General features: G+C 39.4%; 1 protein-coding gene and 1 long non-coding RNA gene across 2 annotated transcripts in view; one reads left to right on the forward strand and one right to left on the reverse strand.

Moving 5' to 3' along the window:
• Window positions 1-791, forward strand: part of LOC310682240 — a 20,465-nt gene extending 19,674 nt beyond the window's left edge. The window contains exon 3 of the long non-coding RNA XR_014513800.1: window positions 651-791. This is a non-coding gene — a long non-coding RNA (uncharacterized lncRNA). The remainder of the gene's footprint in view (window positions 1-650) is intronic.
• DCAF13 (DDB1 and CUL4 associated factor 13) overlaps window positions 1-14,084 on the reverse strand; it is a 21,609-nt gene extending 7,525 nt beyond the window's left edge. The window contains exons 1-8 of the mRNA XM_083450624.1: window positions 13,943-14,084; window positions 12,153-12,352; window positions 10,136-10,243; window positions 7,896-7,985; window positions 6,501-6,656; window positions 5,624-5,701; window positions 3,043-3,125; window positions 1,627-1,791 (exon numbers count right to left, since the gene is read on the reverse strand). Of these exons, the coding sequence (XP_083306750.1) occupies window positions 1,627-1,791; window positions 3,043-3,125; window positions 5,624-5,701; window positions 6,501-6,656; window positions 7,896-7,985; window positions 10,136-10,243; window positions 12,153-12,352; window positions 13,943-14,012 (950 nt within the window). The 5' untranslated portion in view covers window positions 14,013-14,084. The remainder of the gene's footprint in view (window positions 1-1,626; window positions 1,792-3,042; window positions 3,126-5,623; window positions 5,702-6,500; window positions 6,657-7,895; window positions 7,986-10,135; window positions 10,244-12,152; window positions 12,353-13,942) is intronic.
• Window positions 14,085-14,299: the final 215 nt, after the last annotated feature.

Genomic DNA, 14,299 nt, shown 5'->3' on the forward strand with positions numbered 1-14,299 from the left:
TCCCCTTCCAGTCCCTGCATGCCCCCAAAAACTGCCCAAGAGGAGTCTCCCAAAGCACCAGAGCAGATTTTGGGGGTGCACAGGGGAGGGGGTTGTAGTGGATACCCTCTTCTGCTATACTGAATCTCACCCAATATTTTCAGTGAGGTTTGCCTGAAAAGAAGTATGTTCATATGTGCATGCTTATATATGAGTTTAGGAGCTCAGGAGGACCTCACAACCAAGCCAGAGCCCCATGAGTCTTGGGCTGTGCACATATAAAATAAGGTTATAGTATGATAACAACCAACAAATTCAATTTATTGAGATTAACTGTTTTTCATATATTATGTAGACAAAAGAGAGTAACTAAAGAGGAAGTCTCCCCTTTGCTCAAATTATTAGTTTTTTAAAGAATGGTCTAATCACTCCTTAACATATTAGATCATTAACTTCATGACATATTTAACAGCAGTCATGACATTCTGATGAAACAGAGTACTTTATTTTATACAGAGTATTTACCAATAAAGTACACCACTTTATTGGTGCCCTCTACTCTCCTTATTGATCTCTGGAAGAAAATAATTGTATGCAATTTCAGATGCTTCTTTCACCTAACCCTTTCTTTTTTTAAAAAAAAAATTATTTGTGCCTTTTGCTTGTCATAGGTTTTGAAAAATCACTCTTCTGAGGACAAGAGCAATACAATAGCATATGGGTGAATAACTTGATTCTTTCATTTAATCACACAAACATCTGGTTCATTTGCCAAGGGCTTTTAATGAACTTAATAAACAGAGTATCTCTTATTTCTTCTGTCTTCTCAAGTTTCACATTCAGGGCTTAATTAGGAACACAAATATGCCATGGCTTATGAGCCCTTGGGACTGTGAAAGAAGCCTCCTGGATTAGACAAATAAGTTCAGCAATGTGCCTTTTACTTCTATGCAAAACTCATGTTTTTTAAAAAGATATCATTAGGTTATGTGGATCCTGGAAGTCAACTAATACACATACACATTATTTTCTGAGTTTGAATGATTTTACTGTGTCTCAACACAGTCTGTCAATACTGTAACTGTTTCCTTTAATTATGTATTTTTATAATATCTTGAACTCCTGAGAAGCAAAGCTCTATTCTGAAGGAAAACAGAGCTACTTTATATAAGTAGGGGTAGGGAAGTGGATCCTGCCAGTGGGTCAGATGTTGACCTCTCCCAGCCCCACAGGAGAATTTGACAGATAGCATAAGAAATAAGGTCACTCCACGCAGAGAAAAGTGACTTGTTTCTTGAGCAGCTCACCATTATACATGACACAATACTCTTGAAAGAGTGGATTTGGAAAAGCAAACATCCCACTGAGTGAGCCCGTCATTAGGCTAGTCTAAGGTAGGATTTAGAACCCAATCAATTTTAGTTTGCAAATTCAATATACATTCTAACGAATAGGAAGTACTGAAATACTGGACAATTCAACAGCTGTGAATTATTACTTTTTCAGTGCAAGCAACAAACAACTACTGGTAGGAGGATATATCCTTTCTCAAGATAATAAACACATTAAATAAGTTTATGAGAGCATTAAGAATGGTGGGAAAGAAGGAGGGGGTCCCAAGAGAAGCCTATTTGTAAAATCACTGACCTGCTATGACCTTTGTCTACTGGAAAAATGCGAATAGATTTATCAAAGCTGGCAGACACAAATTCTTTCCCAGTAGGAGAGTAATCCACATCAAGGACTGCAGACACATGATCCATATGAACCATCACAGGCTTGTCAAGAAATCGCATATCAAAAGTATATAAGCTGCAAGAGAAAGGAAGTTAACACTTTACACTTAATTCCATTATGTTCAATTGCTCAGGTAAAGCTTCATTTCCAGGGGCTGAATACTAGCATAATCAAATGTCTTTTCAAAATCTTTGTACCCACATGTCTGACTTTGATAGAGCATTTTGTTTGTACAGTGGTACCACTGGTTGCGAACGGGATTCATTTCGGAGGCCTGTTTGCAACATGAAAAGAACGCAACCCGCAGCAGCATGTCTGCGTACATGCGGGTTGCAATTCACCGCTTTTGCACATCTGCGCATGCGTGAGTGGCGAAACCCGGAAGTAACCATTTCCGGTACTTCCAGGTTGCAGCGGGACATAACCTGAAAGAACGTAACATGAAGCAGACGTAACATGAGGTATGACTGTATTATGAAGTGTCATAATAAAGGAATTTAAAAGCATTGGAGTAGTTTTTCTATTTTTGTATTTTTTCTTGTACACTCCTCTGAAAAAATACCACATTTTTCGCTCTATAAGACGCACCAGACCACAAGACGCACCTAGTTTTTGGAGGAGGAAAACAAGAAAAAAAATATATTCTGAATCTCAGAAGCCAGAACAGCAAGAGGGATCTCTGCGCAGTGAAAGCAGCGATCCCTCTTGCTGTTCTGGCTTCTGGATAGCTGCGCAGCCTGCATTCGCTCCATAAGACACACACACATTTCCCCTTACTTTTTAGGAGGGAAAAAGTGAGTCTTATAGAGCGAAAAATACGGTAAATTACAAAGCAAGCATGGCAGGTGCCCATTGGACCCCAGGAGTACATTTTACCCTTAGAGGCCAATTTTGCTCTGAGTGAGCTTCAACTTGATACATGTGCAATGATCTATTGAACCCCCTCCTTATCTATGAGCCCAGTATTTCATCCAGGCATTGTTTGTTTCTGCTTTGCTTTCTTTTCCATTGTCCTCCTCCGAGGTTTCCTGAAGGAATTGCCAAATTGATTATCATATACTGGATCTTGAAGGTTTCCTGAAGGAATTGCCAAATTGATTATCATATACTGGATCTTGAAGGTCCACACAGATGGAAAAACCAACAAACAAAAACAATTTAAATAAGTAGCTCTTTCGATTCCAGATAAAAGTTAAAATCCAACAGCCTCCTTGTAACTTCTATAAAAATCATATCCTTACACAAAGTCAAAACTTAAAATTACAAATGTTCTGAATAACTACAGAAGTCTAAATAGAGAGCAAGTAAGGCAACAATAATTCTTACTTGAAGTCCTCATTTGCAGCAGTGAAAATGAAAGCTTCCATGGGATTCCAGCAAAGCGTATTTGTTCTCATATCCAAGATAACCTGAGAAAATTTAAATATTTTTCAAACATTTTTCAGATAACCACTAGAAGTTATACAGATGTATTAGCAACTGGTACAAGTTCCACAAGTTCCCAACATGCCTGTGCAAGGTGTAGAATATGCTGGTGTCAGCATCAAGAATTTCCCCCCAAAAAAGCGTATGTAAAGAAACTGACAAATAAAAAAACAAAAAAACTACTCAGGATGCAGCCCAAAAACTGCAGATTCAAAATAAGGTACTCATGACAAGATATCATCAAGTGTATTTGTTCAATGGACTCTTGTTCACAAAAGCCAGGACTACTAAAAAAAATACAGGTCCCATGATCTCAAACTCACCTAGGCTTCTACAGCTATCAGGAGAACTATAATGCACAGTAATTTTTTCTCATATGATGACAATTCCTTTACTGAGGTAATAGTTCACCAATGAAATGTACGTGTAGTTCACCAATGAAAACTACAGGCTTGGACACTCCTCTTTTACTTGGGGCAGACTTGTATAGAGGGTAGATATTGTGAAATTATGTTAATTGGTTTAAATGCAGACCCAGGAACATACTGGTAGTAATTTGCTTTGCTGATCAGAAACTCTGAACAAGGCTTGAAAAAAAGCCAGATGGCAATGAAAAGAGACTGCCCTGATCCTCTGCTGAAGGGATAAAACTGACAACTTACTCTAGCCAGACCCCTACTTGGCAGAAGGCTGATTAGTTGAACAATCTTTAGCAGTCCATATGCTGTACGGTCCCACTCTAAAAGGCAATAGTAGCGACAGCTGGGAGATATTGTAAGCCAAAGAAGGAAGTTTGTTATCCTCAGTCAGTGAATACCTTTCACCTTTACTGAACCTTGAAGAGGCTTCGAATATCTTCGGTGGGGAAACTATTTGCATAGCATGATCTTGTACCATTTATTTACCAAATAACTGAACAAACCACACCACGAACTGAAGCACACAAACAAAATTTCAGTTGTGTTGTATGATCTATTCTAATCCACAGACAATGTTGTTTATTGAAATGTTCCATTTCCACAGCAATGACATTTCGGAAAAAGGGAGCCTAAGTATTTTACACAGGTTAAAAAAAAGTCAGACTCCAGCTTGCTGACTCACAGAGAAACAGAAATTAGTATAAGGAGGTGTGACACATAAGTGTATGGAGAGGTCCCATGGTACTGTCCTTTTCCAAATCTGCACTATTTTAATGTGTGTACAGCCCCCCCCCCCAACTTGGAGTAGAAAAACCTCAAAGTGGTGTATAAAAAGGTAAAACAATAAAATCAAAAAACATATACAGCAATACAGAAAAACTTTTTTTAAAAAAGATTCAGAAGTTATGATACTAAAACAGATTATAATGACCTCAACTTTCTAAGCTTCTGGCTAGGCTTGTCTAAACAAGAATGTATTTAGCAGGCGTCGAAAAGAGTGCAGTGAAGGTGCCTGCTTGATCTCAACAGGCAAAGAGTTCCAAGGGTAGGTATTGTGTTCAAAGCATTCTTCATACCTCCACTATCTCCCTACAGTAGTCTAAAGCAGGGGTGGGGAACTGGATACAGCCCAACAGGTGTTCCCCTACCCCGCCCGCCCCCTGCACAGGCCACTTTTGATAGGCGGGTGCTCACCCATCCATCACCTGACATCAGTTGAAAGTAGACCAGCTTGAACTCAGGCCAGCTTACTATGAAAGATCCCTTTAGTTGATCCTCTGCTTTCAACAGGGATAAGATGCAGTCGGAGCTTCCTAACAGGCAGCTCTGGAGCGCAGCCAAACACTGTAGGGGTTGCCGTCAGTACAGATCAGTGGATCAGCAATGACTGCAAGCCCTGCTTTCTGCAGGGATTGGTTGTGCGTGGGAGCTCCCCAGTGGAACCAATTCCAGTGTCAAATATAAAATGCACCACATTATTATTATTATTATTATTATTATTATTATTATTATTTGCACTATCATTAAATTATTAATCACCTTTTAAACCACCACCTCAAGGCAATTTACATAAAATTTAAAACACTTAAAAACAAAAAAACAACAAATACTTTTAAAAACAAGACTAAATCCCTAGCAAGTGGAGACTTGTGGTAAAGACCCATTTCTCCAGCTAGAAAAGTCCTGTTTATCCAAAGGAAATCTCCGCTGCCCAAAAAACATTTGGGAGCACATTTCAAGTCTGCCAACTGTTCCTTTGTAGTCAAATATTTATCTGCCTTATTTGCACATTATTTGGGTGTGATGTGGGGGGAAACAGCCTTGTGGGCAAAGGCTTCTCAATGCTGGCCTAAAGTGATCTCAGAAAAGCTACGTTTTCTATCTGCTACATGACAAAGAATTCTATGTTAAAAGAATCTTGCACCCAACCGAGAACTATGAAAATTATGGAGCTCCTTAGCAGTGGAACTTAATAGATAACTTCCCTTCCAAAATGAAAAGGCGTGTGCAGGGAATTCATACACAGACACTTCAGTCACAGGATCTTAAAGATTATGCATTACCTTCTTCAATGCCGTTGATTGTCTCATGTCATATAGCACAATATTCCTGTCTGAAGCACAGCTTCCCAAAAGGTACATCTGAAAAATTAGTTGCATATCAAGTAATATAAATATCTTCAAGCAAAAAAAAAAAAAAATCTTAAACAAAATTGTTCAGTGCTACCTGAAAAAGGTATAATATATACAGGACTTATTTAAACCAGCAGCCCTATCTTTTAAACAGTGTAATTTTCAGCGGCAGTACATAAGCTATCTTATTTAATCTACTGTTGCTAAAAAAGAAGATAATGTGGAGGGGATAAAGCTCAAGACATTTTCCAAATCTCATGCTTTTAAACTGATTTTAAAACCTAGGAGAATCTAAAAGTAGTCTGAGTGGGTGGAAGGAATGACAGGGGAACTCTTAAAACTGCTCAGTGTATGCAATGAGTGCAATCCCTGGATATGTATAGTTAACAGATGCTCTTTTTAGGGTTAATGACCCCATCTCACTTTACAATTGGGAAATCTAATACTTTTAGTTTTAAACATCGCTACCTTTTCACCCAAGACTCTGTTCTGCTCCCTTTGCAACTGCCTTTTCTGTGAATATCTACCTCCACCTGCTCACTGCCCATCAAGCCATTTCTCCCTTTCCAAAATCCTTCCTCAAAATCTACTTGCAAAAAGTACAGACAAGAAGGTCTGCCGTCGCCTATGATTTCTGCGTCTTTTCACCCTCCTCACTCATTATCTTCCTTTACCTTTATCTACCCAAGTTACCCTCCAACTCCTCTGAAAGAATATACAACTGCATTTTATACAGCGACGCTGACTATGTTGCTGGTACTAAAACATTTAGTGACAGTACTTACAGTGGAATATATATTAATGTTACCTCAATTGGATTGAATTTGACACTGCTTATGCTATCGACTCCCCACGTCAAAGAGCATAAAGGACTGGTTCTCTGTTCATCCCAGATATCAACTTGATGACCACAAGTAGCAAAAACAGGATCCTTCCAATGGTGATCAATTCCAGTGTACACTGTCTTTAAAATGCAAATGTAAAAAACAGTACCAACAATGAATTGCTGTTTTATACTCTGAGGGTTTTGTGCTTAGTGTCAATGCCAGGAACCGCAAGAGACATCTAAAACAGTAAGAGAAAGGGAGTCCTGCTTCAGCAACCATTGCTGAGCAGGATTTATTTCTTCTGAAACCTCCTGTGACCCAGAAATTCAGCAGAGGAATAGCAGCTGGAACATCTGAAGTCAGGGTGGAGGCTTGTAAACACCCTTGCCTCATCACCCTCTTGCATCTAGTGCCAGCAGGTACAAGAGACAGCAGCAATCTCGATAAGGAAACCCAATCTCATGAGGGACCCTTGAGGTCTCAATTGTCTGTTTTATTTATTCAGAAATTTTGCTAGTCATTTCCAGTAACTTTGGTTAGGAAGAACAGTACAGTATAGCTATTTTTTAAAAAATTACAGTTAACCATGGGCACAGCTCTACAAGTACTTCAAAAGTTGCAACCTTTTTTTATCACATTTTCAAATACAATCCTACAAGAGGCAACAGCATAGCAAGTCACTATACTTGAGTGGACCTATTTTTTAAAAGCTAAATGGTAGCTTAATCCACTATCCAGAAAATTTTATTATGGAAATATCACACCTATTTGCTGAACTTTAAGAAAATGGGGATAATTATCACTAGCATGAATATATGCAGCTGAATTCTACAACTTACTGCACCAGGACACAAATACTCAAGAGGTATGGCAGGAAATTACAACCTGATTCTTCCTGCAGCCTTTTCAGTGGTCTTTCCGTGCCTAAATCTCACCCTTAGTATTCTTCCAGATATTGGGTGAAAAACCCATCTTCCTGCTGAATTTTTAGTGGCTGACGGGTTAACTCACATTTATGGTATTTTATGCCAATTATGTAATTTATGATAATTATTTTAATGATTTTGGTTAAGGTGTATTATGCTTCTTTTCTCTTTTTTTGTAAAACAACCCATGACCATTTTTGTTGAAGGCCAGTATAAAAATCTAATAAATAAACTAACTCATACAGAGGCTTTGTACCAGCATTGCAAGGGCACTCAGCTTAAGGGAATATTGTCCGATAACGGCATTCAGTGACACCTACATCATCTTTGACACTACAGATCCAAGGTCAATAGTTTTCTGCTCGTATTCAAGTAAAACAATAACTTCATCTGAATCTTTAAACATAGAAGGAAAAGGAGAGCAAAATAAGACAATGAATAAAGTAATACCTTTCCAAGAATCGTATTTAGTGGTTCTTCTGCTTCCCCATAAGCTGGTGCCTCCATTTTCCACTGCTTCACTGTTTTATCATCACCAACCTAATGATTTTGGAGAAAACATTGTATTCATAGTAAGAGAGTTACAATTCAGTCCTTCTGACTTTTATGTGAAAGTAACAAGTGTGCATAGTCAATCTTAAATTTACTTCCTGGAGGAAGAACTGTGAGGGGAGAGACTCCATCAGGCAAGGCCTTCTTCCACCTGCCTTGCCCCACCCTTCAGTCTCTGCTTCTCAGTTTGTACTGTATTATTTTATGCACTGTGATTTGCCATTGTTTTATTGATTATAGTTCAGAAATTATTTATTATAATTGTTAAGAGTGGATTTCTGTTTAATTTTTATATGTGATATTTAATATTATTCTATACTATTCTAATGGATTGTTGAATATAACTTTATTTGATATAGGTTGCTTATTTTCAAGTTATGTTTTATTATCACATTTTTGTCTTGGATTAGATTGTTATAAGGTGTACATTCTTTGTTTCTTCAACCTGCAAACCACCTTGGGTATTGTAAAATAGAAAGAAGGTATACAAATTAAAAGTGATGATGATGATTATAACTGTGGTGCCAGATTGCATTTCTTCCAGATTGAATGACAAAATTCTCACATATAGATATAGATATAGACACCCACACACCAGTCATTTACAACTTCCCCTTCCCTGGTTCCTTTAATTTTCCCACCCCACCTATTCTTGTATATCCATTTAGTTCCCTTATTTCTTTATTATTCCTTTGTTATGCGTTATATTGTTGAATTTACCTTAATCCTACTAATGTTTGCACATGTTTACAGTTGTATCCAAATACGCCACAAAATTTTTCCATTCCTCTTTATATACTTGATATTCTTGTTCTCTTATTTTACTTGCCTAGCTGTCAATGTTTCCCTTTTTTTAAGGGAAATTCGCTTATTCCGAATAGGATTCCTCGCAAGAAAAGGGAAAAGTTGACAGCTATGTTTACTTGTTAGACCTGCTAACTCTGCATATTTCATCATTTTTAACTGCCAGTTCTCCTTATTTGGGACCTCACTCACTGATTGTGAGTGACAATCAGATTGTGAGTATTGTCCTTCCAGCTGCATGCCTAAACATTTTTAAAGTTCTATGGAAAAGGGCTATGAAAGCAACTGTATTTCTGTGAATAACACAGTGAACACTGCAAATTGTGAAAAGTAAATGATGAATAAAGAGTTATTAGCTCTAACAGTGTTGCAAATATTCCCGCACATCTATCCAAAGACTCAAATCCAATGCAAGTACTCCATGGGACTTACTTTTGTCTAAATACAAGTTGGATTAGGCTGCACAACAGGTATTAAAAAATACCCATAAAAATATTTTAAGTCTCACAATAGTCATCAACAGATACGTTTTTGTACTAAAGAGGGATTGTATTTAATTATGCTGAAGAACACTGCAAGGACTCCATTACTTTATTGAACTGTTTGCTAGAGGCAAAAGAATTACTTGTACTGAGTGACTGGACTTACAATAGTGACAGAGGATATTTAAATAAGAGGATATGTAAATCTATAGTTTTTTCGAACAGAGAACACATTTGTTTGAACATTGTGCCTGCTCTTCAAACTCAAAGAAAGCAGCAGATTTCTGAAATAGCAGGAGTGGTTTGGAGGATTGGCTTACCCCTGGGCTTGCTTTATGCTCCAAGAAAGTAGCATTAGTATGGAAGAGTAAAACCTAAAGAGGTGGGAAACCTTCTTCTGTCTGCAGGATCACATTCCCTCATGCTCAACTTTTTGGGTCAAGTCAGAGGCAAAAATGCGCATAATAACTCTGACCTTTGTATAAGAGGTTGCATTCCACTCACACAAAAGTCAAGAGGTTTCTACGAAAACACTTCTACCTCCAGACAAGCAAAAGCATTATTGCAGTTCAAGGAGATTTCAGCCAGGCAAAAGCACTTCAGGAGAGTGGGGAGAGATCCAAGGGCCAGTGAAAGAGGGCTGGAAGGCTGCATTTGACCCACTCCCCCAAGCCGGAGATTCCCTGCCCCTGAACTAGATAAAAAATAAGCTGCTGCAGTAGTAAGCGAGAGTTATAAAATAAAAGTACTTGATTCTATTATTTAGAAAACAGAATGGGGGGAAAGTAACAAAGAAAAAGAAGTATACCAAGCACTTGAATATTTCTCCATAATTGCCAATATTATACTTACAGTGAAGAAAGATGTACCACAGAAACGGGTACACATTCCTCTCACAAAGCCCTCATGTGCCAGCAATGTACGGGTGCATTCGCGCTTCATCAAGTTCCAAATTCTAACCTATTGGAAACAAACAGCAGCATGTTGTTATTGAACAATTCAGCATTAAAACTGTTTTTTTGGAACAATATTACAAAACGGTGCGATGCCCTTTTGAAATCTAGAGATCAGGACAGTGTGATCACAACTTATGTGAAGTTTGTATTTCTGGGGGTTGCATGTAAATGTAAAATCATACAAAGTCAGAATGAGCCCGAGAACAGCCCCAGCCACCCAACATCTCAGATGGCCCCACAATACATTGAGGGAGTCTCCAGAGCCCAGTAAACCCTTCACGGAAATAGCTTTTAAGCCCTCCACCTTGCTTGCTGGGCTCTGGGACAGTCACATGAGGACTCTGGAGATCTTGACTCCATGAGATCTTGGATGATTCCATATGATCTCGCGAGAGCATCCAGAGCCCAGTAAGCAAGGGTTTCCAGCCCCCTTTCTTCTTATTTGTTGGCAAATTGCATTAAGATCAGATCGTATAAGTAAAATTGATGATCCTACTATAACATTATTTCAGTATTTCAGGCAGCAAAATACAGGAAGCTGCTCAATTGTGGATAGAAACCAGAAATTACTGACATGTATAAATAAAGATAATACAAGAGAACCAGGGAAGGGAGTGGGGGAAGTCGAGGGATCTAAGTAATCCTAAAATATGAATTTATTATGGCATGAATTTCTTTCTTTTTCATTTTTTCATTATCTTCTTTTTTGGTTTATTTTCTCTTTTTATACTTGTGTGATGATAATGTTTAATTGTGAAGATCAATAAAAAATATTATTTTAAAAAAATTGTGGATAGAAACCAGACAAATAAAACAGAGCATTTTGCCAGAGGAGCTTTGAATGACTTGTGTTAAAATGGTAGCTTTTAATTGGTGGTTCAATTTTTAAGACAATGTTATAATGTAGCATTTGAACAGGTCCCAATGGAGGTCAGTGGGATTTACTTCCTAGTACCTGTATATAGGATTGCAGGACTAGGCACCTTCCATGGCTATATCCACAGGCAACACCAACTGAAACCAATCGAGTTACTGTTGTCCAATCCCTCATGCTATGATTGGATTATTACTTCCTGAAGTCACAGGCTTCCTTCCTACTCTTCTCCCCAAATACCTTGTCTCAAGAGGGAAGGAGAACATACACTAGGAAACAAGAGCAACAGTTGAAGTAGGGAAGTTTTTAATGTCTAATGATGTATTGTTTTTAATATTCAGTTGGAAGCGGCCCAGAGTGGCTGGGGAAACCCAGCCAGATGGGCGGGGTATAAATAATAAATTACTATTATTATTATTATTATCCTTAATCCAATATACTGTAGCTTGTTTCCATTAAATAGGCCTTTTCTCAGGGCATAGCACCTAAGCACTAAAACTGAGAGCGCAGTCTTGCTCACAGTTATAGGCGCACACATAACTGAAATGCAAGGTTCTATTTCTTGCAGATCGCCGAAGAATTGACGCTTTTGAATTATGGTGCTGGAGGAGACTCTTGAGAGTCCCATGGACTGCAAGAAGATCAAACACATCCATTCTTAAGGAAATCAGCCCTGAGTGCTCACTGGAAGGACAGATTGTGAAGCTGAGACTCCAATACTTTGGCCACCTCATGAGAAGAGAAGACTCCCTGGAAAAGACCCTGATGCTGGGAAAGATGGAGGGCACAAGGAGAAGGGGACGACAGAGGACGAGATGGTTAGACAGTGTTCTCGAAGCTACAAACATGAGTCTGACCAAACTGCGGGAGGCAGTGGAAGACAGAAGTGCCTGGCGTGCTCTGGTCCATGGGGTCACGAAGAGTCGGACACGACTGAACGACCAAACAACAACAACAACATTTCTTGCAGAATTAAATAACCACAGTAAAAACATGATCTGACACTTTATGGTTGTTGTTTTTATCCAATTATACATACCTCTCCATCACATGCGCCAGACAAAACTGTAGACAAGCTGTTTGGATGCTTAGCCATGCAGTTAACACCATCCCTGTGGCCATCTAATGATGCAACAAAAGGCTTTGCAAAAACACGGTCTAATTTTGTTGCATTTAGTGCCCGAGTATATTCCCGTGGAACCTCAAAGGGATGTAATGCAGGATCATAATTCCGTGGAACTATAAACCAAATAATCATATGAACATACAAAACAACAGAGAAGATTACTGTCATAAAGCTTCCTTTTGCCTTTTATGTAGCTAGTTAAAAAGACACCACTATGCTGGAAAACAAAAATGTTCTCATACTTTGTTTGGATCAGCCTTACTAGCTTTCAGTAAATTGAGAATCCTGTTTAAATGAACATACATTGTTCATAAACAGCCCTCAAATATATTTTTTAAAAAATATATGTTTCTATCAGTCAGTACATACACAATCCATTTAATGTGGTAAATTGAGATTTCAATAAACTGGTAATCAGGCAAACCACCACACTGCTCAGAGAATGTAGAACACGTTCATGAATTAAATCCAATGTTTTAGCAAATTTCTTATTTCTTTTTGTTAGTTAAATTTCTAAATCACCATTCCTCCCAAGAGTACCTAGAGTAATATACAATAACATATAAAACATAAATCATATATAAAACATAATAACCAACATACAAAATATCCAGAAACCTCAGAACCATTATAACACACCAAAAAATCATCTTAAGTATTAAAACAAAGTAACTTCAATTCAGGAAAACCAGACAAAAATGTATTTAACGGACAACTATTTATGTAAAGCAAAGAGGGGGACAAACAGATCTTCAAGCTGAGGGCTTTCCAAAATCAGCATGCCACTAGAGAAAGCCCTTCGGAGGTCCATGAAAAGGGTGTCCGTCCGTCCGTCCCCCCGGCACTCCAGCAATGATCTTATGGATCAAATTGTCTGGTACTGAAAAAGGCACTCCTGCAGAGTAGGCCTCATAGGCCAGTACCAGGATGTTGTTGAGCCTGGTAGCACATAAGCAGTCAAGTGCACTGCTTTTAGGATTGGTGTTTCATGTTTACATCTAGCTGTCCTGGTTAACTTATCAGGCTGCCGCACCACTAGTTGCAGTTTCAAGTCTTGGAGGGTAGCCCCACACAGAATGCATTGCAATAATCAAAGTGCTCTGCGCAATGAGATTAGAATTTACCATAATGTCACACAAGCCCCAGATTGTGCCAGCAACCAGGGCGAATGGCACAGGCCTTATCACTGCAAACGAGATGCAACCCAATTCCCAGGAAGGGGAGGGAGAGGAAAGACCCCTGTGCTCAGTGCTCCATAGATTTTCTTCACCAAATTTTACTTCACACGTATAAAAGAATTCCCTCTCCAATTTCGGTCGTGGTTTTTGGATAATGGGCACAGTGCAAAGCTATGTACTAACCATACTTTAAAAGTACAGAACCCCCCCTTCCCCCACTCTAAGAAAAAGGAAGAAAGAAAAGAATAGGAACCACAGTTTGTCGCTACAAGTCCCAGCACCCTGGACAAGCTACAGTTCCCATGACTCTCTGGAAGATGCCATGTGCAGAACAACTCTGAGATCTCTCCCAGCCTGAAGAGGCGCACGATGCAAAAAAGAGAAAAGGAAAACTCAGCCTGACTCGGGAGTTGCCTTCAGGTGTTGGAAGCCACTCCGGCATCGCAAAGGGAACCAAACTTCGCTTCCTAAGAATCGACGCTCAACACAAACCCGGCCGCCCTTTCGAATAACTCCCCTTCTCACCTCGCTGAAGGTCCTGCTTGGTTTCCCGCACGTAATCATCCGGATTCCGGCTCAACACCTTCACCTTCATCGTCGGCGACTGAGGGCGTCGGGATGGCGATGGCGGAAGAAACGGTCCTCTCCGCTACCCTCCGGCAGCCCACATGGATCAGGCAGAAACCAAGCAAAGCCAGGAACGACTTCCGGGTCGAGAGAGCCACTGTGGGCACGAGCGTCTACTAACGGCGGATGAAATAGGAACCGGCAGCTCCCCGGTCACGTGAGCAAGGGCGGACTAAGGCAGTAAACCCGCCCACCGAAAGAGGCACAGCCGTCCGATTGGAGCAGCCCAGGGGGAGGGACCGGCTGCTGCTCCCC

This window comes from Podarcis tiliguerta (genome assembly GCF_965153285.1).
Source record: "Podarcis tiliguerta genome assembly, chromosome: 7".
NCBI lineage: Eukaryota > Metazoa > Chordata > Lepidosauria > Squamata > Lacertidae > Podarcis > Podarcis tiliguerta.